The sequence below is a fragment of the Salvelinus sp. IW2-2015 genome, linkage group LG7 (genome assembly GCF_002910315.2).
Source record: "Salvelinus sp. IW2-2015 linkage group LG7, ASM291031v2, whole genome shotgun sequence".
In the NCBI taxonomy this organism is placed as follows: domain Eukaryota; kingdom Metazoa; phylum Chordata; class Actinopteri; order Salmoniformes; family Salmonidae; genus Salvelinus; species Salvelinus sp. IW2-2015.
In genome coordinates, this window is record NC_036847.1 from 17,204,531 (window position 1) to 17,229,540 (window position 25,010).

Below are 25,010 nucleotides of genomic sequence, written 5' to 3' on the forward strand. Positions count from 1 at the left end.
TCAATATCCAACTTTATCCAGTGCCTTTTTTATGAATGCTTTAATTAATTTTCCTTGCCAAATGCAGGTAGGGTATGGGCTTGATATGTAATGAGGGGCAAATTTGGTAATTTCTTAGGCCGGGTGAAAAACATGTAAATTAACATATACTTAAATACTATTCCTGTTCCTACTTATTCTTGTATATTACTTAAAATTTTTCATAGATGTCACCGGTTTGAGGAAACAATTTTAACCACTAGTATTGTATGAGTAAATTGCTCTGGATAAAATTATCTGCTAAATGACACATTTAAAATGTAAATGTAATAACAGGTGGTCATTACCAGGTTATGATGACGTCTTAACTTTGACCGCTACATAATATAGTGGTCACAATTATGACCAACTGGACCAACTTTTTTTATTTTTTTTATTCAACCAGTTGTGACCAAAATAAGGCGTCATAAAAAGACGTCATACTTGGCTGTGTTCGTGGTTGGTGACAGCAGCAGACTACAATCCCCCTTTTTCCCACCCCGTCCTCTAGGTGGCGACAATACCTATCTTGGAATTCTCTGCTGCTGTCTCGCAAGTTGAAGAAGAAAATGCGAAACAATTCCGGGTCCGGAGACTGAAAGTGTTGACCTGACAAAATGCTCGCCCGGTTGTCACGGTTTGGGCCTGCCTTGACCCGTTTTCGCCTTAATCTTGTGTGCGGGKCTCGGTTCGTATCTCAATCGCCACCATCGGGTGCTGCTGGTTCGGCCACAGTGTCGGATTTGCAGCCTTCACATGCCAAGGAAAGTCATGGACACGCAGAGGTCAGCGCGTTCGAAAAGGTGAGTTGGTCCTGAATCTAAACGTAAATAACATTCTCTAGCGCTCATCTGTTATTTACATTTTTCTCATCCATTGTAGTTTTTGACATAACGATACACATTCCTTCAGTCAAACATAGTGGCTAGCTACATTACTAAATCAAATGTTAATGGTCACATACACATGGTTAGCAGATGTTAATGCGAGTGTAGCGAAATGCTTGCGCTTCTAGTTCCGACAGTGCAGTAACAATTCCACAACTACCTAATACACACATCTGAAGGGATGGAATAACATGTACATATAAATATATGGTTGAGTGATGACCGAGCGGCATAGGCAAGATGGTATAAAATACATTATTTACATATGAGATGAGTATGTAAGAAATGTAAACCTTACTAAAGTGGCATTATTAAAGTGACTAGTGATCCATTTATTAAAGTGGCCAATGATTTCGAGTCTGTATGTAGGCAGCAGCCTCTCTGTGTTAGTGATGGCTGTTTAACAGTCGTATGGCCTTGAGTTAGAAGCTGTTTTTCAGGTCTCTCGGTCCCAGCTTTGATGCACCTGTACTGACCTCGTCTTCTGGATGGTAGCGGGGTGCAGGCAGTGGAGTGGCTTGGGTGGTTGTTGTCCTTGATATGTTTGGCCTATCTGCATTCAGGGATAGTACTAGCTAGAAAGGTTAGCTAGCTAGTTAACACTTTCTTCACAGTGCAGGGTATCATGAAACCATGACAACAATCTCTCTCAAATCTCTACAGAATCGAGATTATCATGGGTTCTCTCAGGACCCTGTCGTTGACGAGTGGAACATGAGGATGGCCTTCTTCTTTGGCATCTCTATGGCTATTGTGGTTGGGGGTACCTTCATCCACTATTTGCCAGACCATGGGTATGTTTAAGCTGCACTGCACATCCCTCTTTGTTACTTGCTCTCACTTGCTCTCACAAAGAGTAACTGAGAACTGAAAAGCCCAGCTACAGTAGATATACACTGAGTATACAAAACATACAGTACACCTGCTCTTTCCATGAGACTGACCAGGTGAATTCAGATGAACGCTATTTATGTCACTTGTTAAATCCACTTCAATCATTGTAGATGAAGGGGGGGAGACAGGTTAAAGAAGAATGTCTTGATGAAGCTTGTCAACCAGACACTACTTTGAGGAAACCAAACTACCGGAAACCAGTCCTTTTCAGTTAAAGGCAGCGACGTGAGGAGATAAATTGTCTTTGGAAAAGGTTGCGTCATCATCCCCTTCATTTGACGAAGAAGACGACTGAGTATTTTATTAATCAAATGTTTTTTTTGTGTTAAAAAAAATAGTAATGTTAATATCACATTACACATTTAGTAATGACAGAATGCATTTTAAACTTCAAGCACAGTAACACTTGTATGACTTTTTGAATCGATAGGAGTGGGGGGGAAAAGGTGCCTGTGCATTGATAAGAGCTCTGCTACCCGACTTCGACATTATATATTGGGTTAGGGCCTGTTTTTTTCATCAATAACTAGGATATGGGCAGGGGTCGGGTATCACTAAATTGATCAGTAACATTTTGAAGCTGAGCCATTTGCTCGTGTTCTGCAGTACAGTCATATCTGACTAAGATCATAACATGGTGTCAGAAGTGTTTCAACCTCGTCAAATCTAAGACAGGAGAGACTACTTAAATGTTCCTTGAGTTGGAAGGCGGACGAGCAATATCCACCATCGTAATACGGATGAAGCCTGAGCTGGAATGTGAAGCTAACTGAAGCTGGTTAGCTTTAGAAACCCCTGAGTAGGACTAGCTTGCTTCGTAGGATACCCTTCTGGACTCCACAAATTCACTTATGTTGTCTCCATCTCTGAACCTCTAAACAAGCATCCAACAAACCAACACACATCTTACATGTTTGATTTAACTGATCATCACAAACACAATAATTGATCATTAATCTTTTTGGCCTGTCTTTTTCTCACCAGTATGAGGCAGTGGGCCAGGAGGGAAGCAGAAAGGTTGATCACACAGAGGGAGGCTGCAGGCCTTCCTCTTATGGAGGAGAACTACTATGACCCAAGCAAGATTGTGCTACCAGGAGCCGGAGAAGAGTAGGATGTACTATAAGGAGCTGCACATTAATAATTTGTTTATTTCTCTGACTGTAAATTTCTCTTCAGTATGTTATAAAAAATACACTACTCTACTACACCATTGCTTGATCATTCTTTTGTAGCCAGTGGTCAAACTGAATAGCCTTTAGTAGCAACTGTGACTGTATCAGTGATCATGAAATGGTACGATAGAGTCAAACTACTGGAGTCAACTCTGTGAGCCCCTTGTAGTTGCCCCGGACCATGCCATCACATCTCCAATGGATGATACCACAGCTGTGAAAGTGTGACTTTGTTATCATGCATCGCCCCCTTTATTTTGACTGCTCTAATTTGGTAACCAGTTTATAATATCAATAAGGCACTTCTGAGTTTGTGGTATATGGCCAATAAAACACGGCTAAAGGAATTTTAATTTTGGAAATCTGTTCCAAAYTATTCCAACGCATAATACAGAGATACAGTATGTGATCGTATACAAATGTATCTGTTTCGGGTACATGCGGTCAAATTGCAGTCAACAAATTATTTGTAATTACATTCCGGGCCCCCTGACAATACACTCAAGACTTTTTTTTGGCTTGCTGCAGAATCTAGTTGATCTCAAGCCTATAACCTCTCACATATAGTATGTTATAATATTAACTTCTGCAGAATTAATTTCTTGCAGTAAAATGATACAACAAATGTTAATTTGTCTCTGGAAAAGGAGTGGAGAAATATGATTTATTTCTTGAAAATGTGAAGATGCGTGTAATGTGTTATTTGACACATATGCGCCCAAGATTAACTTAGGTCTTATCAGAAAAATGTTATTTCCTTAATTAAACTGACATTGGACATTTGCACAAGACCAATCTTTCCACTGTTTGAGTTATTGCATTTTTCCCCCAGTCCCTAAACGAAAGACAATTTTACCGATCTTAACAACATTAATGAATTAATTCTATCGACGTAAGACATTCTGGTGAGCACTACTTTATTTAGTCTTCTAGGGCAACAAGTTATGACAGAAGAGAAGCTGTATATGACTATAGTTGACAAACAAATTACCTACCAAATGTCCAAAATTATAAGCAGATCCTTGGCTAGATTAGGGGTTAAAGGTACGGAGTATCWGCAAAATAAATTATTATGCAATTATTATGGTGGATCAAAGTGATTTGTTTGACAATCAGGATGAAAACGTTATCACACAACACCATAGGCTGCACAACACCCATGATATGCGCAACTGAGCCTGTGTAGACTGCGAAAAACAACAGTAAACAGTATGTTTATATGTCAATGTACAATATTTGATGGATTTGCAAACCATATGATGTTACAAATTATCTCGGTGGCTAACGTTAGCTAGCTCGCTAACGCTAGCTGGGTTAAGGTTAGGGTTATGTTTAGGAGTTAGGTTGAAGGGTTAGCTAAATTGCATTGTTTGCTCTATAACCTGTTAGTTCATATGCCTTGCGACCGTGATGTATAGGCCTAAAGCCGAGACAATAAGACAGTGGTGAAATAAATTCAACCAAACCTTTTGTTTCATCACAAAACCGGAAAGCAACCTCTGTCCGGTGAAGTCCACAAAGCATATTACATGTAACAAACAGTTACATGACCTACAGCATATTCAAGCAAGTTAATGTTTCCAACATTTTCGGACTAACAAACAACTATTGATTTAGAACCATGGAGGGCAAGCGCAAGTCGCAAAGAAAACAGGAGCTGCCTCCACTATTACAGCACCAGTTCAACATCATCAAATCACCTATGCTTAGTCTAATAGTGACAACTGAAAGATACCAAAAACAATTCAGTCCAATCAATGTAAGCCTCGATTTGATGTGGCTGTCTATGGTTCTGATTTCTCTCTCTCTGTGTGTGTACATTCGTGCAAGTAYAGAACATGTTGACTCACCCTACTTGTACCCTAAACCCTACCATAACCCTTAACATTTTACAAAAAAATAGAACAATGAGCCAGATATTTCCCCAGATCTATAAATGAGAAGCTTCCATTTGGCGTTTCCACTTACTACCAAATATGGTGCTGAGAGGAAGCCCAATGGCCGGTAGTGGGAGAAGATGTAGCTAGATCGATTTTGGCCGAAATTCTGCTAATTATCTCATCGATTAAACATTTGATCTCCATACAGTTTTGTGTTTCCAAAACTAGAATTTGTAACTGAGTGGACTGCGTTTTGTAGACCTTACCCTTTGCCAAAGTTTCACAAAAGTGTGTTGTTTTGAATTAGTGCAAGGGCAAATTGAGTTCGCTTTAGCACAGAGTAGGCGTTCCCTAACGTAAAAATGCAAATAAATGGTAGAATACCCAAATAGGATCACACTATCTTGTGCTTGGCTCTGCCCACCTTGCTTGTTCTTTTCACTATGATTATTTTTCTCCCATCGGAACGACAGTTTCTGGTCTATATTGGGTTAGGGACGTCCCAAGGATCCCGAATAGCATGGACCGAACAAGATCCACTCTTGACTTCCGTTTTTTTCCCTGAACCGGTATACATGTATCTATTTGTTGACTTAAATATCTGTCACTCATTAATTTGAGGCGTCCTATTGGCGCGAGATCATGGGCATAGGCGGATGTTATCGGCGTGGCACACTGTCGGGGGCGGGGTTGAAGGGTCGGACAGGAAAAGAAAAAGGCGAGGACATCTGTAACGAAAACGGTAATAAAACTAGTAGCTAAATGTAACCTATTTTAACATCTTTGTTATTGATCACCATGAAAATGGACCATTTATAAACTAAATGCGTGGATGAGGCTTTAAAACGTGMTTTCTGTAGCCAAGATGACATTAGGCCAGTGACAAATTAGCTAGCGGCGTTGATGCCGGAAACGAACGAACAATTGAAGTGAAAAGACTACTCGTTTCAGCTCCACCAGTCAGAGCTAGACAGGCCAATGCTAGATAGCTAGCAGGTCACCAGAGTCGGGTATACAGTGCCATCATCACCATTAGGAAGTTAGTAACACATCCCTGGTCAGAGCTAGCTAGCTAAATCTTCGCCCTGTGTAGTCGACAAGCTCTCGCTAACTAACTTGGTTAACAAGCTATCCTAGCTAACTCGCTAGATACCACTGACACGACAAGTGACAATGTAAATAACCGCCGTCCACCGAACCGCACTTGCAATACTGGGCGTTTTTAAATGAGACAATCATTGTAGCTAACCATTTGTTTGTCCAACTAGCTACAGTAGTTATCTAGTACTGAGTTTACGTGAAGAGGGGGAAATTAGCTAATAGAACTTGGGAGCGGCTAATCCATTCATAGACGAACTACCTTTAGCGCCTATTGTAGCATCATCTGCCATGGGGAATTTTAAGATCCCCAACGTTCATCGTTAACACTTCGCTTGCGGTACAGGTTTTGGAAGCTGTACCTGTGTTATCTAGCTTACTCTGGACACCTGTAAGTGTAACTGGATAGGAAGTGTAGTTCGTCAACTGGAGGCACACACAGCATATAGGTCTGTGCAAAACTGCTTTACTTACTATATTTTTTATTTGAAAGATTATTTCCCCCAGATATGAAAGAGGGGCATATCAGRATGTTTCAAAAACCGTTTAGCAAGAGACGAGTGACGTTTCTTAACGTTAATACACAGCAAGGGGCGAAGCTAATCCCTGAAAACCCTACTGAGGGTTTTTGTGAGTTAGGGTGCAGGTGTTGAGGACATGRTTCCATGTGGTGGCTCGCTGGATGACAATCAAAGGGTCTTCTGCAGGTAGTCAGTCTGCCCTTAGTGYTGATAGTGACTTTTTTGGTATGAGGGATCATTCCATGTTAATGTGTTAAATATTTGCATTTATGTATTTTCCTGAAATTCTGTAGGCTTAGAGAAATAATTTAAGTTTGGTTACTATAAATCTATGGGGTTACAGGCCTTGAGCACTATGGACTGTTTTCCAGGACTCAGGTTAACCCTAGTCCTGGACTGAAAAGCACTGCAATGGGGATTCTTCGTTGAATGTTCTTCTTAGTCGAGGAGGACTATGCTAAATCTGTGTGTGGGAAACTGGCTATAGGGTAATGTTCCAGATGTACAGATTCTGTTGTCATTGGAGCTGAAGTTGGTGGTTGGCTTTCATAGGTCCTTTGATGAATTTAGGAGGCTTAGCACCAAATTCAGTTGTTTAACAGGTGGGAAACAGGGTTTCAATTAGACGGTAATATCAAGCCGATAAATAAAATTGGCACSGGCAAATTGCCCGGGAAAAAATCCCATTGCGAAATCGACTTTTAGCCTATTCGTTGGTGTAAATACATTTCACCGGTCATACCTATCTTCTATGGGTAATTTGCATAATTTCGTGGAACTAAATTGGCGCGCGTTTGTATTCGTTTATCTTATCACACGTGCACAACATAGATACAGAGCCTGTGAGCGGAAAATCTGTCAGACGGCGCTTTTATAAACCCAATATTGCGCAACAATTCTAAACGCAATCGTATATTTCTCACCTGGTAATTGAAGCGCGCTACCCATTCGCCATTCAAATGCTAGGCAACATGCCAGGCTTCATCACCGCATCACAACACTTTGCCATGAGTATGAGGCACTATGCATTTGGAAAACATAGCTACTTAATTGTTTGAACCCTGAACGTTTTACTTCATATGAGGCATAGTTCAATACCTTCCTTAAAAGTAGCCTAGGCAAAATCCGACCATATCCGTGGAAGATATTATTTTATAGACTTCATTAAGCAATTGAAACGAAGCCTATTTTCGCTCATGTACTATATATATATATATATTTCATTTTCCGGTAACCAAATGCACATTTGCATCTAGCCTATTGCGCATTCCTGTGCTAATAATGGTAAGAAATAGTTTATCAACACTTTAAGCTAAACTTTCTGATCTGTTGCATCAGATTCATTGCTTTTTAACTTTTGTTGCCTAGGCCTACCTACTGATTTGTATGAATTTGGGATCTACCGTCCCACAACTGTCCTAGAGTCTGTTTGGGCTATTTCTTTCTCAACAAGCMGACCAATATAATAGGTAAACTTTTCTACTAATGGGGGTGGGGGTAGTAGAATGACATGGGCTCACAGGCCCATAAGTTAGTAAATTGAATTAAATTGCCAAAATGACAGCCTAATTAGCATACTCCTGTCTACACAGAAATAAATAAAACCATTCAAAATAGCCTTCTAAAGCATGATTTGGCCACAGTAGATCATTAGCTATCCCTAGCCTTAAAACAATTTTTATTTATTTATTGCTTTGCCTACAGTGGGAAGGAAAGGCAGCAAGTATCAGATAGCTGAGTTGTGATTGTCAGTGAAAAGTAGAGGCCCAACCAGTCATATCGCAATATTTAAAAATAAAATCGCGGGAAAGCAACTGGCTATTGCTGTAAAGAGAAGACAATGAAATTACCCCAAACGGTCTATTAGTTATCAAAATTCTCAACTTAATTGAGCAAACAGTAGGCCTACAGCCTATCTTATTGACACCAGCTGAGAGCATCCGCCATATCCCCGGTGAATGCGCACCGCGCATATTCACTATCAATGTTGAGTCAGTGACACTTAAGTTTGTTTTGYACAATAATTTCCTCRAGTTTAGATGGACGTCATTCTATTTGTTTCCCCTTCTCGTAGGCCTATTATATTCACGTCATTTTTCTTGATATGTTTGTCAGTGTTAGCAGAGTAGYCTACCCTGTAATTTGTCGTATAAAAAACATTTGATAATGTCTCCAGACGTATAGTGTAGTATAATTGCATGAAATGTGTTTTTCCCTTATAAAGAAATAAGAAACGTATCTGATAGTCTATAGCCCAGGCCTTCTACGCGCTCATCCATGCATTGAACAGTATTTTTTGCAAACAGTGATAGTCAGAATTTAGACAGATTAACTCGATCTAATCTACTCACATTACGAATAGTAGGCTATTTCGCTGTTGGTTCTTGTTGGCTGAGGTAAAGTACATGTGGAGTTATTCTAACATCTTCAAAGTGCGTGGTAAAGACACGCTCGACTTGCATGTTCTGTTTAAGATAAATTAATTGAAATGTGATTTCTGTCATTCTGAGCACCATGGGTGGACGCCCTAATCAAGTTACGCATCCAATGCACATGGGTCCCGTAAATTTACAATGCTGCCGGTCAAATGCCCAGCGCCACGTTTTCACAATGGAAACTATGGTAGGAACACTTGTGCACTAAACATGCACCGTTGTGGTACCATTGAACCATGGTTTGGGTCACATTCAAAGGCCGTTGGATAAAATGCAGTCCAGTCCGACACATGAAGTGGTTTACACAGTATTATGGATTGTAGGCGGTGGGCAATTGACAAAATGGCTCAGACTTACTTGGAGCCAAAAGGAGTGCATGGCCTTCATGGATATAAAAGGTGGCTTACTACAATCCAATGCTTTTATGTGTTGGGAGGTGTGCAAGAGGCCACATGTAGTTACAATTGGGACGCAACGAAGGTTAAATGTCTATTGGACATATGGGCTGATAACGTTAGGCCAACTCAGTCAGTGCCGTAGAGTTCCAGAACACTGACCACATATGCATTGAGTATGCAATGCATTTCCTTCTCTATCCACATTACCATGTTTGCATCCTCCACATGTGCCGTTTAGCTAGCTCATCATTAACAATGGGAAAATAAATTGTTTCTTCACCGGTCTGTATTTTATACCAAAAAAACGACCTCATAACTTGAAAGCCCCGATTGCGAAGGTCATTTAAGATGACAGGCTTGAAAATCCGTTCAGCCATTTTGGCACAATGACTCACTACCCAAACCAGACGCAACTAGTTTCAAGTGGCCAAGAGACGTCATGTGATCTCCTACTGCTTTCTAGTGGAAGAACTGGGAATTAAGCGGAGGATATATTTAAATAAATGGATAGGTAGACTTCAGCTTTCTACTCATATGTACAGTATATCATTCCTGTAAGATGACAGTATAGCACGTTGCAAAAGCCCTGCACTTTTAAAATGTCTGTGATCCCATGGGAATTTGCGTATGTTTAGGCCATCTTTAGGTAAAATATTTAAACAGTAATTGGTGACATATTTTCTCAAATCTAGACTAAATCTCTTATGGTCTGCTGTATCTCAGGCCCTGTAGTAGTTACATAGTTTCTGACACCTTTATCTGAGTCCCACAGTTCATACTTTTCTAACAGTACTGTGTTTGTAGGACTTATAATTTTGAAAACAAAATTTACTTTGAGGGTAGTATACAATATTATGCATTGTTTAGAAAATGCCACCAGAGGGGGTCTGAGTAACAGGTTAACACTGTATGAACACATTTGCTTACAAATCTTAATTTTCTTGGTTGTGCTATATTATCACAAACTCAAAATGTTGCTGGATTTGCACTTCAACTGAGAAATTTTCTTGCAGATGGCTGCGATCCGTAAGAAACTGGTGATTGTTGGTGATGGTGCTTGTGGAAAGACCTGTCTGCTCATAGTCTTCAGTAAAGACCAGTTCCCTGAGGTCTACGTACCTACAGTGTTTGAGAACTATGTGGCAGATATTGAGGTGGACAGTAAGCAGGTGAGATTGTACTGTTAGTCACACAGTATGCTATTAAGACATAACTTAAAACACCATTTTTATGTTGAAGTCTTAGTTTTCACCATTTCTCCAGAGCAAGTTACAGTTTTTGGCCAAACAGCAGTGTATGCATTCTCTACTATAAGTCGCTCTGAATAAGAGCATCTGCTAAATGATTAAAATGTGAATTTCTGCTCTCCGTGTGGGTTCTAGGTGGAACTGGCCCTCTGGGACACAGCTGGACAGGAGGACTATGACAGACTACGGCCTCTCTCTTACCCTGACACTGACGTCATCCTCATGTGCTTTTCCATAGATAGCCCCGACAGCTTGGGTAATACATTGGTGACTGTAATGTTAATCTATCATGTGTGGTAAATGCAACAAATTATTCTGTTTCACTAGCAGCATTTTCCTAAAATGATCCCCTGTGTCTGAAACAGAGAATATCCCAGAGAAGTGGACCCCTGAAGTTAAACACTTCTGTCCAAATGTACCCATCATTCTTGTGGGTAATAAGAAGGACCTGCGGAATGACGAGCACACACGTCGGGAGCTAGCAAAAATGAAGCAGGTACAGTATTCATTGTAAAAATGTATATTATAATTTCAGCAAACACTCATTGTCCTGATCCATTCAGGATATTTCTTAAATGTAGCATTGAAACTAAACAATCCATGACATTTGTTTTAATGTGGTTGTGTTGCCTCATAGCTACTGACACTTCATGTATTGTCTGCTATTGTCTAAATATACACAGGTTGAGGTTTTTGTTTTGTTCAGTTATGCTAGTTATGTTTTTGTTTGGCTTGTTATGATTGGTGGTTTAGTATGTCACAATGGATGCCAACCATAGAATACGTCTGAACACTTACACCTCTGACACGTGAACAGGAACCAGTGAAGCCAGAAGAGGCCCGGGACATGGCTAACCGCATCAACGCGTTTGGCTACTTGGAGTGCTCAGCCAAGACGAAAGACGGTGTGAGGGAGGTGTTTGAGATGGCCACCAGGGCCGCGCTGCAGGCCAAGAAACGTGGAAAGAAGAATGCCTGCCTCCTGCTATAGAGAGCTGGGGAAAGACGGGAGCGGGTAGGAAGGGGGAAACAAATTGGGCCGAGGAAAACGCTGCACCCCTCTCCTAAGTCTGCCTCTGGAAGGGTGGGGTGAGTTTCAAGGGGGGTGCGAGGGAGAATAACACAATTAAACTAGGCCAAAGGAAATGGAGACGGTGAAGGTCAAATGTAACGAAAAGGGGAGTTTACATTTAAGGCCAAGGTGATTGCCAATTGTTTTTTAAAATAAGATAATCGTATGATTTAAGGTTTTTTAAATTGGGTCTTGGACAAGTAGAAGGGTAAAGAAAAAACATCTCTCTGGTAAACTTGTCAGGGTGGTGTACACTGAGGGACGGGATAAAATTGGTGTTCATGATAGGTTGTTCACCACAGCGCTATTGCCCTGGTTCATAGAGCTGAGCATTGTCAGAGAAAAAGGGGGTTTCGTTGCATCATGTTGCATGTTCTCCCAACTCTGACCTCCCTGGCTTGCAGTGTGTGTCTGCGCTTGTCTTTCATTTCTGTCCAGCCATACCATAGGTGTTTATTTTCTTTGTTCTCCCAATGGATAGACTAACCCTATCTTTGCGCGGACCAGCATCTCCTTCTATGGTATCATAATCTTGCGTGGACCAGCACCTATGATATAATTGGTCCAATTGTATAGTTAATTTGATACAAGCAATTTTGATTTTAAATGGCTACATATTTTTATTTGCCTTTGACTATAAAATTCATATTAAAATGCATACAATAATATTGATACTAACTGATTTTTGTACGCCTGTTTATGTATTGTAATGAAAAATAATTTTKGAATTTGGTTTTATCATTAGTTGGCCTCAAGCCAGATAAATAATCTACATTTGATGAGGACTGTCAGACACTGTTTGGTTTGAAAGGGGGGGTGTGACTTTTTATTAAGTGATAAAGGTTTTGCAAATTTGGTATTTTCCTCTTGCAGATTGTTTTTGCCTGCATGCCAGGCTATTATTGGGAGTGGGTTTTTAATGTGACCTATTGCTCACTCCCTCCAGTCCGTCTTTCTAAAACTGTATGTCTTCCCTTTTTTTCCCTCTTGTACTGTATGTTTAACCAACCTTGTGAGAGTCTACTGGCTTATCCTGTATCAGTTGTGCATATTTAGCAAAAATTAGTAACTTTAGGYTGAGAGTTTAAAAAATAACATGTAAAATGCTTAGTAATCCATGAAAAAGATTGACAAGATGTCATACTGTTAAACGCAAGTCATTTCTTTAAATAATATCTTAGTCATTTGTGAGGGGGGTCTTTTGTATAAAATGCACCCTCACATTTCCTCAGTCCTCTTTTTAAAAGTACTCTTAAGAAAATAAATTGTTATAGGGAATGATTGGTTGTCGTTCTTTCATGCGTCATGCCTCTCAACACGAAATCCCAAGATGTGAATGGAATTTATTCATGATTCTGTTACAAAACAGTACAAGATTGAACATTTGACAGAATAGATCAAGGCATCTAGAAAGGAGTGCATCTCCTGACCATCCCTCATGTAACATTTTTCACTTCAGTATTTACAAAGTGTGGTGGAGTCCAGCAACAAACTCCTGGTAATAGGGCTCTGAAAAAAAGATAGCGGTCAGATTTTTCTTGAATCTTTTGCTGTTGTTGGTGTTTAAATTATTGACAATTGCACTACTGTAAATAGTTTATGGTGTGGCTGCGGATCCGACTTTTACTTGACCTCGTCCCAACAGTTAAAGGTATGAGAGGCCCGATGTGCGGGATACTCTACATATATTTTTTTATTCATAGCTGCTCCGGATTGGACGTCTGTGTGGTGTAGTCTACAAACTTTGACATGTTGTACAACACACTTTTGTAACAGTAGGCTATTACAAACATAAGCACGACACAAACAGGCAGTCTAAGTAGCGATTCCATGTTCTTTTTTCAGGAGGAAGTACATGCAGCTATTTAGACATCAAACAAGCAAGACACAGTCTAAATAGCGATTTAATGTTGTTGTTTTTTCCATTGTCCTTGCGGCAGACCGATCACTGGAATTCATTAACATTTTTCCACTGTCAAACTGGTTTCTAGCTACAGTCGTGGCCAAAAGTTGAATGACACAAATATACATTTTTACAAAGTCTGCTGCCTCAGTTTGTATGATGCCAATTTGCATATACTCCAGAATGTTATGAAGAGTGATCAGATGAGTTGCAAAGTCACTCTTTGCCATGCAAATTAACTGAATCCCCAAAAAACATTTCCACTGCATTTCAGCCCTGCCACAAAAGGACCAGTGATTCTCTCGTTAACACAGGTGTGAGTGTTGACGAGGATAAGGCTGGAGATCACTGTCATGCTGATTGAGTTTGAATAACAGACTGGAAGCTTCAAAAGGAGGGTGGTGCTTGGAATCATTGTTCTTCCTCTGTCAACCATGGTTAACCGGCAAGGAAACACATGCCGTCATCATTGCTTTGCACAAAAAGGGCTTCACAGGCAAGGATATTGCTGCCAGTAAGATTGCACCTAAATCAACCATTTATCGGATCATCAAGAATTTCAAGGAGAGCGGTTCAACTGTTGTGAAGAAGGCTTCAGGTCGCCCAAGAAAGTCCAGCAAGCGCCAGGACCATCTCTTAAAGTTGATTCAGCTGCGGGATCGGGGCACCACCAGTACAGAGCTTGCTCAGGAATGGCAGCAGGAAAGTGTGAGTGCATCTGCATGCACAGTGAGGCGAATACTTTGAGGGTGGCCTGATGTCAAGAAGGGCTGCAAAGAAGCCACTTCTCTCCAGGAAAAACATCAGGGACATACTGATATTCTGCAAAAGGTACAGGGATTGGACTGCTGAGGACTGTGGTAAAGTCATTTTCTCTGATGAATCCCCTTTCCGATTGTTTGAGGCATCCGGAAAACAGCTTGTTCGGAGAAGACAAGGTGAGCGCTACCATCAGTCCTGTGTCATGCCAACAGTAAAGCATCCTGAGACCATTCATGTGTGGGGTTGCTTCTCAGCCAAGGGAGTGGGCTCACTCACAATTTTGCCTAAGAAGACAGCCATGAATAAAGAATGGTACCAACACATCCTCCGAGAGCAACTTCTCCCAACCATCCAAGAACAACTTGGTGATGAACAATGCCTTTTCCAGCATGATGGAGCACCTTGCCATAAGGCAAAAGTGATAACTAAGTGGCTCAGGGAACAAAACATTAATATTTTGGGTCCATGGCCAGGAAACTCCCCAGAACTTAATCCCATTGAGAATTTGTGGTCAATCCTCAAGAGGTGGGTGGACAAACAAAAACTCACAAACACCAAGCATTGATTATGCAAGAATGGGCTGCCATCAGTCAGGATGTGGCCTAGAAGTTAATTCACAGCATGCCAGGGCGGATTGCAGAGGTCTTGAAAAAGAAGGGTCAAAACTGCAAATATTGACTCTTTGCATCAACTTCATGTAATTGTCAATAAAAGCCTTTGACACTTATGAAATGCTTGTAACTATACATCAGTATTCCATAGTAACATCTGACAAAAATATCTAAAGACACTGAAGCAGCAAACTTTGTGGAAATTAATTTTTGTATCATTCTCAAAACTTTTGGCCACGGCTGTACACACTTCGGCTGCCTATAATGTTCGGCTGCCCATAGGTGGAACAGCTACTCTGGCGAATTTCAATCATATCCTGATACTTGCGAAATAACAGTTTTAACCTGTTACGCAGATTGTTTTGCCCCAATGCAAAACTCAGGTGGGGGGTTCACCATCATTGCAAGCATCGACAAAACAGGTGGCAGTCGTAGTGTTATTTTTCAGCAACTCAGGCTACGATATGGCAGCATAACTATAAAGATGAGGCTACATCACAGATGTACAGTGTGGTTAAGCCAGACTGTTTTTCCCTAATGCAATGTGTAGACTGAGCCCTGCTTGTGCTTTTGCAATATTCTTATTTACAACAGACATAGAAGGTTGTAGCCTACAAAATATATTTACTTTGGAATGTTCGTTCAAATAGCAGTGGGGTTTTTATTTCTGCTTTTCAGATATGAGGCAGAAACGTAGCTACATCTTGTCGATCATATTGGTAGAAGATTCAGAAGAGGGTGAGGAAAGAAAGAAACGAAGGGAGCGTGAGCAGCACCTACGTAAACAAAACGTGTCCATAAAATAACACATGCGCGGAACATGAATCGGATATTCAGTTCTGGGGGAAAAAGGAAAAATAACCGGGGGGGGGGGGGTGGTTAACGACAGATCCGCAGCCTCTGCCTAGTTTTTATAACTATGTTATCCCATGTCATTGATTGATTGTACTGATGCAAACCTGTATCAGGCTGTATGTAGGAATGTCTGATGAGGAAGTCTAGGACCACCATGGCACAGTTGGGCTTGAAGTCATCACTGATCAGCAGTTCTTTCACCTGAAAACAACATTGTAGGCCTACTTGAAGACATTCCTTGTGGGCCAGACATAAAAGCTAACATGCAGTACTGGAGGTGCTCAAAAGTAGAGTGGCTGACCTTGTCCATGGAGTAGAGGTAGAAATCTTGCACCTCCCCATCCCCTATCTTAGGCTTGAACTCAGGAGGTAGCTCCAAGTCGAACACAAACTGGCTTTCAGGAAACACCCCTTCCTCATCCTCATAAGTATAGCTATGAGAGAAGACACAGAGATGATTGAAATAATGTGGATACGATTGTAGGCCTATGTAAAAGCATGCAAAGAGATATTCTCAATGAGACACTGCAGACAGAGCTGGCTACTCCTGTTGAGATGTCAATCACCTCACTGTGCTCACGGGGCGGGCAGTCTCTGCTATATCTTCTGGGATGCAGGCCTCTTCCTCACACTCCTTGATCAGGGTGTTTTTCACACTGATACCTGCTGCTAGTCCCCCAGCTGCCTGAAAACATGGTGGAAGAACATGGTCAAACCAGTTTGCCATTCACAAAAAAAGATGTACCGGTAAAATGTAATCGGTTGTATTCTAATTTTAAATCAATAGGTACTGACCAGGTTGTCCAGTTTTCCAGGGTAGGTCTGCTTGGTCATGGATCGTCGTCCCACCCACATCCTGAGTTCCCCATGTTCATCCTGGCAGTACCCATTAATATGGACTCCATACCGTTTCACTCCAAAAAGGCCTACAAAGACAATGTTAATGGGGCATGCAATTGCAGGGGGAACACTGGGATTATTTTCTACCGTTATTGCTTAGGACACGACTTACTTGTGGCAGATCTCTCCATACACATTAGTGGAGTGTCGCAGAATCTGGGCATTACTTCATACTTCTATAGAAGAGGCCCAAATATATAATTTCAGGGAATTAAAAAAATTCGTATAGTCTGTTTTCAGTTTTACAGCATATTGTAGTACTCTCACCTCATCTCTCCATCCTTTCAAGACAGTCAACAAGCCTTCCCTCCTAAGTGACTGAAGAACAGAATCTACAGCCTCTGACCTCCTCCCATAGGAGTCAAGATTTTGGCACAGAGTAATAGCGCCACCTTGTGGTGGATTGAAGACCTCTGGAAATGTACTCAAAATGGACGCCACTTTGGAAGGCACCCACCCAACTTGCTCTCCTCCCACCTCAAACCGAAGGCATGTGGTGCGACTGGAGCCTGMGTGACACAAACATACATATTGGATGCGAGAGAGATGCTTTGTAGTATAGGCTAGATAATGCCGCGTTCATGTACTAGTCGGAACTCGGAAAAGTCCGACTTTCTAACTGGTTGTAGTTATACACGTGCCAGATTTACCAGTTAGTATGTCAGACATTTCCTAGTTCTGACTAGCACGTGAACGTGGCATAACACCTAATCATTTCGCTATCAAACACACATAACTAGCCACAGTTTATKATTCTCTTCCAGTTATCACAAATAGTTTTAACTCTAACCTGGCGAATAAAAGTTATTCATTCGGCGAAGCACCTGGAGCATTTTTTCCGACCAGGTAGTCATGATTTCGAGCATAGGTTTCTGACGCGAGTCCAATGATTTTATGAAGGGTAAAAATTAAACAACAATATGTTATGTTTTATTCAGGTAGCTACATAATCTTTTCACTGTGGTTATTTTGCCAACGCCATGTTCCTCTCAGCGGTGTATACTCGGCGTGCGCGATTGCGCACTGCACAAAACGCCCACATGATTCGCAACATTTCCATTGGTTGAAGACGCGTCTGCTGCAGCAGCTGGTTAACGTACGCCGATATTTGGACTCACAGGGCTGTGTATGTATGTATGTGTGCGTGCGTGTCGCCATGTTCAAAACAACTGGGAACTATGAAATCGCCGACTTCAATGCCTTTAATACAACTTGGAACTCGGGAAAAAAAACAAGCTCCGACTTGACATTCCAAGTTGAACGGCATTTCAACTCGGAATTCCATGTCGGAAACTAGGGGAGCTTTCTAGAGCGCCGACCTGAAGATCACTGACATCATGAGTTGACCTTGTTTCTGTCTGAGTTCCCAGTTGTCCCGGATGACCGTTCAAAACGAGTTTTCTCAGTCGGATAACGTTTTTTCACGAGTTCCCAGTTGTCTTGAACGCACTGAATTCGGTAGTCAGAGATTTCCCGAGTTCCCAGTTGTTTTGAACGTGGCATTAACCCTTGCCAATACCATGGACTTTCTCACTCATCTAAAGAGCCTCACCAGGCCTACATTGTGCCCTCTATACAGCATCAACCCTGCTAGCTATTCGTTCGTCCACAATATAATACAATAGGCTACAATAGAATGTTGATAAGCAATCCTGCTGATATCAGTTTTATTGAACTGAATACACTTTCATCTGCATTACTGAAAATCTTTCTTTATTGAAAATATACAGTATTGTGGAGTATAGTGTTAACTCCCCTTTGTTAAGATTTTGCATAGAATAATCTAGGATTATTGGGGATTAAATACATTTATATTTAAGAAKTTCACTTCAAGGACATAACAAGACCCCTTGTCTTTAAGGGCTTTTAGGGCTCCAGAGTGGCGCAGCAGTCTAAGGCACTGCATCTCAGTGCAAGAGGGGTCACTACAGACCCTGGTTCAGTGGTCTAAGGCACTGCATCTCAGTGCAAGAGGGGTCACTTACCAGGACCCTGGTTCAGTGGTCTAAGCACTGCATCTCAGTGCAAGAGGGGTCACTACAGACCCTGGTTCAGTGGTCTAAGGCACTGCATCTCAGTGCAAGAGGGGTCACTACAGACCCTGGTTCAGTGGTCTAAGGCACTGCATCTCAGTGCAAGAGGGTCACTACAGACCTGGTTCAGTGGTCTAAGGCACTGCATCTCAGTGCAAGAGGGGTCACTACAGACTGGTTCAGTGGTCTAAGGCACTGCATCTCAGTGCAGAGGGGTCACTACAGAACCTGGTTCAGTGGTCTAAGGCACTGCATCTCAGTGCAAGAGGGGTCACTACAGACCCTGGTTCAGTGGTCTAAGGCACTGCATCTCAGTGCAAGAGGTGTCATTACAGTGCCTGGTTTGAATCCAGGCTGTATCACATCTGGCCGTGTTGTGGATGATAGTGTTGTGGATAGAAACTGGACCACATACAAGATGTTAACCAAGGCCAATACACGTTGAGGATGGATGCATGTGGTAGATGGAGCCGAGCAGATGAGGCTTTTATTTCAATGTTTTCCAACTTGTTCAGGCAATGGTGTGATGGCATGTCAGCGCTAAGAGGAGGTATGAGTATTTTCCCGGTCTGAGGGTCCATGAGTCTTTTGATTCCTTTACTCCACCCCCTTCATGAATTCCAGGAACTCTGTGGAAGAGAATGACACCCAGGGCACATGATAGATCATCAATAAAATGTCTTACTGACTGCCTGGATTTGAACTGTGAAAGGTTTGGCATGAAAGGATAGCCTAGATGAGTGTCAATTTTTTWAAATAATTACACATTCTGGAAGTGCCAACCTGATCTTTAGGCTCAAATGTCTTTGAGCGCATTTATATTTGATATGTATTATTGACCGCAGTATTCTATTCTATTCACAGTATTTCATAACATAACTATTACTGTTGGGCCTCTTGTCTTACCATCATAATCAATTTTTCCATCATTGTTTTTGTCTCCATCCTTCATGAGTTCTTCAATGTTATCCTCAGTGATGGCCTCTCCAGTTGACTCCAGAATGGTCTTCAGCTCCTCCAAATCAATGTAGCCATCTCCATTTCTGTAAGCAGCACCAATGAGTACATATATTCTTTATAACACTGTACTGTACTCTACTTACTCTGTCAACAATATTAATTAATTTATATACTTAGACTTTTATTGACATTACTGTTTTAGTTGTCTATATGTTTGTCTTTATAGGTTCTTGTTAGAGTAAACCCAAATGTTTTTTGGCAACCACTTTGCTTGATATTAGCCTTACTTGTCAAACATGCGGAAAAGTTCGGCCAACTCTTCCTTTGGTTTCCCTTTGCTTTCCTCATTCATGCAACGCACCATCATGACTAGGAACTCATCAAAGCCTACTGTCCCGCTCCCTGTAAACACACACACACACACACACACACACACACACACACACACACACACACACACACACACACACACACACACACACACACACACACAGCAGCTGTAACATGGTGTCTTAATGTTGAAACATAGTAATGTGAGATCCAAAGTAACATTTCAGACCAGTCTGATGTATGAACCACCCCCTCAGGCTACTTGACCTAATGATTTTGCCTGAGGTTAAAGGTATACTTCAGGAATTTGGCAATGAGGCCTCTTCTCTACTTCCCCAGAGTCAGATGAACTAGTGGATACCATCTTTATGTCTCTGTGTCCAGTATAAAGGAAGTTAGAGGTAGTTTTGCAAGCCAATGCAGAAGTCTATGGGTATCTGTTAGCATGCTAGTATAGGGGATGTACAGTAATATTGTGTGTGTAGTATTGAATGTTAATAAGTTTGCAGCCATGGTGACGCACCATCCTCATCCACCTCGTCTGCAGCTCCTCAGGGGTTGGGTTCTGCCCCAGCATCCTCATCACCTTCCCCAACTCCTTTGTGCTGATGCAGCCGTCCTCCGCATCCTGACATGCAATGTCAAAGGCTGCCTTGAACTCTGTGGGGACATAGTGGTGAGAAGCAGTTTTAGTGGCGCTTATGGGTATTCCTAGTGTTTCTACATAGATATGAATGGTGCAAAGGTAAAGAAGAAATGTCATGGGATTATTGTGTACAAAAAGCAAGGCTCGTCATTTTTCTGCTCTTCTGTTAAGTTCTCAACCTGAAGGGAATAGTGGAGCAAGTTAAAAATGCAGTTATAGTGCTTTAGAACTCATTTTAACCTACTTTATGTGTCTAAATTATGCAGGTTGGTTGGCCTCTTGTCATTTATTATTTGACAAACCACTCATAGTTGGACCACACTGGAGGCCATTGGTGGTCATTTCCTCATTTTCTTCTCTCTTCCCCTTGATCCGCAGTCAGCCCCTAGCCCTCGCAGTGTGTAATGCACCTTCTCCCTCTCCTTGAACTCAGCCCAAAACCTGTCGAGCACAGCCACCTACCCCTGGTGCCGTCTGACTGAAATGTCACGCTGCTTTCTTCACCTACTATTCTTGTCGGGTGGCGATGGGGGGCTCTGGCACCGACTCCACTGACAGCCATATGTTTGAGCCGAAAGCTGTCGACACTCTTCTTCCTCCTAACTGTCCTTGTTTTATTGTTGTCAGGCAGAGAAATGCCAGAAATCCCATGTAAACACACAGGACGTTCTCCGGGTCCTCAGAGAAGATAATGATGAGCTCAAATGATCATACTGACATGACAACATGCTTTCTGTTGTTGTGCTAGCACAGGGGTAATTCAAATTGAATTAACTTTTTCAGAATAGCTGGGCTCATAGAACATGACTAACTTTGTGTTTAACCTTGGTGAATCTTGGTACTTGTACGTTGCTTATTCAAAGATACAATGTTGAATTTCCATTGACTTTACAACTCTTTACAACACCAATGAGGGAAGTTTGAGATCATGAACCTCCTTCCTCCTTAGTACATCAGATGAAGACTCCTAATTGATTCTAACTGTCCTCGACATAAACTATCTAGCATCCCCCTGTGTCACCTAACTACCACCCTGCAGGTTTTGTCCCTGTATCTGTACTCACCGCTGCTTTGTATACATCATCCATGGCTGCTGGCCTGCCTTTGTCTCTGTTTCAGTCACCGGAACACAACGATACTTCCACAAATGCCTCAGACACAGGACAAAGGATAGAAGCAACACCTMCCCCAGCCTTTATTGTTCGGGGCATGTGGTGTTAAAAAACTTCTGAACCCCCTCTCTGCGTCATCCCACTGTTCTCATCACAAGAGAGAGAAGGATAACTATAAATAGATTAATTACAGAGATGGTCCAACAATAAGAGAGCCTAGGCCGCAGCAGCTAAATTGGTGACATGTATTGTCTCCAAGCTAGACCTAGAGCGAACGTGAAACCAAGTAGGAACACTTTTTTTTTAAGCATGTCAAATCAGTACACTTGTTTGTTTTATGCCAATGTGGTTGTTTTTGACAAAAGAGCAATTTCTTAGCAAAATAATTATCTTTCAAATACAAGATTTGGGGTTTTGTTGGGGATTTGGTGGCCTCCGCACTGGTCTGTGGGGAGAGAAATTAGTTCCAATCAGTGTCTTTTTGCAGGGATACTGTACATATTATGTGTTGTACTTGCACCTTTATCTTTCATTTGACTATGGAGATAATAGTGAACACTGTGTATGAAGTGTATACAGTACAAATAGTCTTTATGGTGTTAAGATGGGGTTTTAACTACAGTTGGGCCTAAGTGGAGGGCTGCAACAGTGAAGCCCTGCCTATCATAAGCTGTATTAATGTCCCCAAAGTCAACAGAGAAGCATCAAATGTACATTTAATTTTAATTAAATATTTTGTCGTTTTTAAGGATTATTCAAAAGCAATCACATGAACACTGGAGTGTATTGGTCTGCACGTTCCCTATTTCTTGATAGGCCTATAGATGTATAATATTTTTAGCTACAAATACTTTATACAGCAAACTTCTGAAGTCAGCAAAAGAAGAGGAAGAGAATGCCCTGCCAATCGTTGGGTGAAATGGGCACGGGAAGTCATTATGACAATAGATACATAGATACAGTAAAGCTATTTTGGATGGTTTGTGTCCTTGAATTGGAAATAGTGTGCACCAACATCTCAGCTGTCAAAGAGAGAGAGAGAGCGACAGAGAGAATATGTTTTGGTGATATGGCACGGTGATAAATATTTCCTCTTCATCTACTGTACTGCTGGAGACACAGACAGTACCTGCCATTGTCTGCCAGCTGTATTACAGGCCCCAGGTCAAAGGTCAAATCTCTTATGCAAACCTAAAATATACAGACCATAAATAATAATCTGATTTTTGTGGTGATAGGTGACCACAATCTGCACCGAGGCAAACTCTGTCAGTTAGTTGTTTCATTTCATGAAGTGTGAATATACAGTACCAGTCAAAGTTTGGACACACCTACTCATTCCAGGGTAGGTTTTCTTTATTTTTACAATTTTCTACATTGTAGAATAATATTGAAGACATCAAAACTATGAAATAACACATATGGAATCATGTAGTAACCAAAAAACTGTTAAACAAATTCAAATATATTTTATATTTGAGATTCTTCAAAGTAGCCACCCTTTACCTTGATAACAGCTTTGCATGCTCTTGGCATTCTCTCAACCAGCTTCACCTTGAATGCTTTTCCAACAGTCTTGAAGGAGTTCCCACATCTTCTGAGCACTTGTTGGCTGCTTTTCCTTCACTCTGCAGTCCAACTCAATTGGGTTGAGGTTGGGTGATTGTGGAGGCCAGGTCATCTGATGCAGCACTCCATCACTCTCCTTCTTGGTCAAATAGCCCTTACACAGCCTTGAGGTGTGTTGGGTCATTGTCCTGTTGAAAAACAAATGATAGTACCACTAAGCGCAAACCAGGTAGGATGGCGTATCGCTGCAGAATGCTGTGGTAGCCATGCTGGTTAAGTGTGCCTTGAATTCTAAATAAATCAGAGACAGTGTCACCAGAAAAGCACCCCCACACATCACACCTCCTCCTCCATGCTTCACGGTGGGAACTACACATGCGGAGATAATCCGTTCACCTACTCTGCGTCTCACAAAGAAATGGTGGTTGGAAACAAAAATATCAAATTTGGACTCGTCATACCAAAAAACAGATTTCCACCGGTTTAATGTACATTGCTCGTGTTTCTTGGCCCAAGCAATTCTCTTCTTCTTATTGGTGTCCTTTAGTAGTGGTTTCTTTGCAACAATCGACCATGAATGCTTCATTCACGCAGCCTTCTCTGAACAGTTGATGTTGAGATATGTATGTTACTTGAACTCTGTGAAGCATTTATTTGGGATYCAATTTCTGAGGCTGGTAACTCTAATTAACGTATTCTCTGCAGCAGAGGTAACTCTGGGTCTTCCTTTCCTGTGGCGGTCCTCATGAAAGCCACTTTCATCATAGCTCTTCATGGTTTTTGCGACTGCACTTGAAGAAACTTTAAAAGTTCTTGAAATTTTCCACGTTGACTGACCTTRATGTCTTAAAGTAATGATGGACTGTCGTTTCTCTTTGCTTATTTGAGCTGTTCTTGCCATAATATGGACTTTTACCAAATAGGGCTATCTTCTGTATACCAACCCTACCTTGTCACAACACACCTGATTGGGTCAAACGCATTAAGAAGGAAAGAAATTCCACAAATTATCTTTTAACAAGGCACACCTGTTAATTAAAATGCACTCCAGGTGACTACCTCATGAAACTGGTTGAGAGAATGCCAAGAGTGTTCAAAGCCATCATCAAGGCAAAGGATGGCTCCTTTGAAGAATGTCAAATATATTTTGATTTGTTTAACACTTMTTTGGTTACTACATGATTCCATATGTGTTATTTCATAGTTTTGATGTCTTCACTATTCTACAATGTAGAAAATAGTAAAAAAATCTAATTAAAAAAACTTAAATGAGTAGGTGTGTCCAAACTTTTGATTGGTACTCKATGTCTGATGTGAACATCATTTCTTTGCACGTAGTGAGGTTTCAGGTTTATTTCATTTCTGAAAGTGCTATACCAGGCCTTGAGTAAAAATACTATTTTGAAAGGTGGGTGGCAAATGTGACTTCCTCTCACACCACACTACTCTCTAGAATAACCTGAGGTGTGTCAGGACTTATAATGGGGATGGATGAATTCAGTTACTTTGAGCACTTTACTTAGCCACATGTTATTTTGTGTCTGGAATTATGTCATTTCCTTATTGTTGCAACAGATACAGATGCAACAGAGGTTTAGGTACTTATTAAAACATAATATATATTTAGACAAATGTTCTATAACAGTGAGAGATGATAAAAGTAAAAACAATAGTAAATGAATTGTGTTGCAAACCAGACTTGAT

General features: G+C 41.2%; 3 protein-coding genes and 1 pseudogene across 3 annotated transcripts; 2 read left to right on the plus strand and 2 right to left on the minus strand.

Annotated features, from left to right (window-relative positions):
• Nucleotides 1-567: 567 nt before the first annotated feature.
• ndufb11 (NADH:ubiquinone oxidoreductase subunit B11) lies at nt 568-3,009 on the plus strand. Its single transcript, XM_023991188.2, has 3 exons — nt 568-821; nt 1,569-1,699; nt 2,784-3,009. The coding sequence occupies exons 1-3, from the start codon at nt 636-638 to the stop codon at nt 2,911-2,913; spliced, it is 447 nt and encodes a 148-aa protein (XP_023846956.1). The 5' UTR covers nt 568-635; the 3' UTR covers nt 2,914-3,009.
• Nucleotides 3,010-5,506: 2,497 nt separating this feature from the next.
• LOC111966501 (rho-related GTP-binding protein RhoA-C) lies at nt 5,507-12,303 on the plus strand. Its single transcript, XM_023991190.2, has 5 exons — nt 5,507-5,596; nt 10,320-10,475; nt 10,689-10,809; nt 10,919-11,049; nt 11,371-12,303. Exons 2-5 carry the CDS (start codon nt 10,320-10,322, stop codon nt 11,542-11,544), a joined length of 582 nt encoding a protein of 193 aa, XP_023846958.1. The 5' UTR covers nt 5,507-5,596; the 3' UTR covers nt 11,545-12,303.
• Nucleotides 12,304-12,948: 645 nt separating this feature from the next.
• Nucleotides 12,949-17,643, minus strand: tpk2 (thiamin pyrophosphokinase 2). The gene is made up of 8 exons (XM_023991189.2): nt 17,447-17,643; nt 16,924-17,165; nt 16,769-16,832; nt 16,552-16,682; nt 16,323-16,441; nt 16,058-16,190; nt 15,861-15,957; nt 12,949-13,134 (listed from the first exon to the last, which is right to left on the minus strand). The coding sequence occupies exons 1-8, from the start codon at nt 17,520-17,522 to the stop codon at nt 13,088-13,090; spliced, it is 909 nt and encodes a 302-aa protein (XP_023846957.1). The 5' UTR covers nt 17,523-17,643; the 3' UTR covers nt 12,949-13,087.
• Nucleotides 17,644-18,887: 1,244 nt separating this feature from the next.
• Nucleotides 18,888-21,804, minus strand: LOC111966082 (troponin C, slow skeletal and cardiac muscles-like; annotated as a pseudogene).
• Between the last annotated feature and the right edge of the window lie 3,206 nt (nt 21,805-25,010).

Coding starts and splice junctions, on each gene's coding strand:
- tpk2 (XM_023991189.2), bottom strand. CDS start 17,522: ATGCTCGAAATCATGACTACCTGGTCGGAAAAAATGCTCCAGGTGCTT. Junction 16,833..16,923: donor TGAAAGGATGGAGAGATGAG/GTGAGAGTACTA, acceptor CCTCTTCTATAG/AAGTATGAAGTAATGCCCAG. Junction 15,958..16,057: donor ACCTCTACTCCATGGACAAG/GTCAGCCACTCT, acceptor TGTTGTTTTCAG/GTGAAAGAACTGCTGATCAG.
- LOC111966501 (XM_023991190.2), top strand. CDS start 10,320: ATGGCTGCGATCCGTAAGAAACTGGTGATTGTTGGTGATGGTGCTTGT. Junction 10,476..10,688: donor TTGAGGTGGACAGTAAGCAG/GTGAGATTGTAC, acceptor TGTGGGTTCTAG/GTGGAACTGGCCCTCTGGGA. Junction 11,050..11,370: donor AGCTAGCAAAAATGAAGCAG/GTACAGTATTCA, acceptor ACACGTGAACAG/GAACCAGTGAAGCCAGAAGA.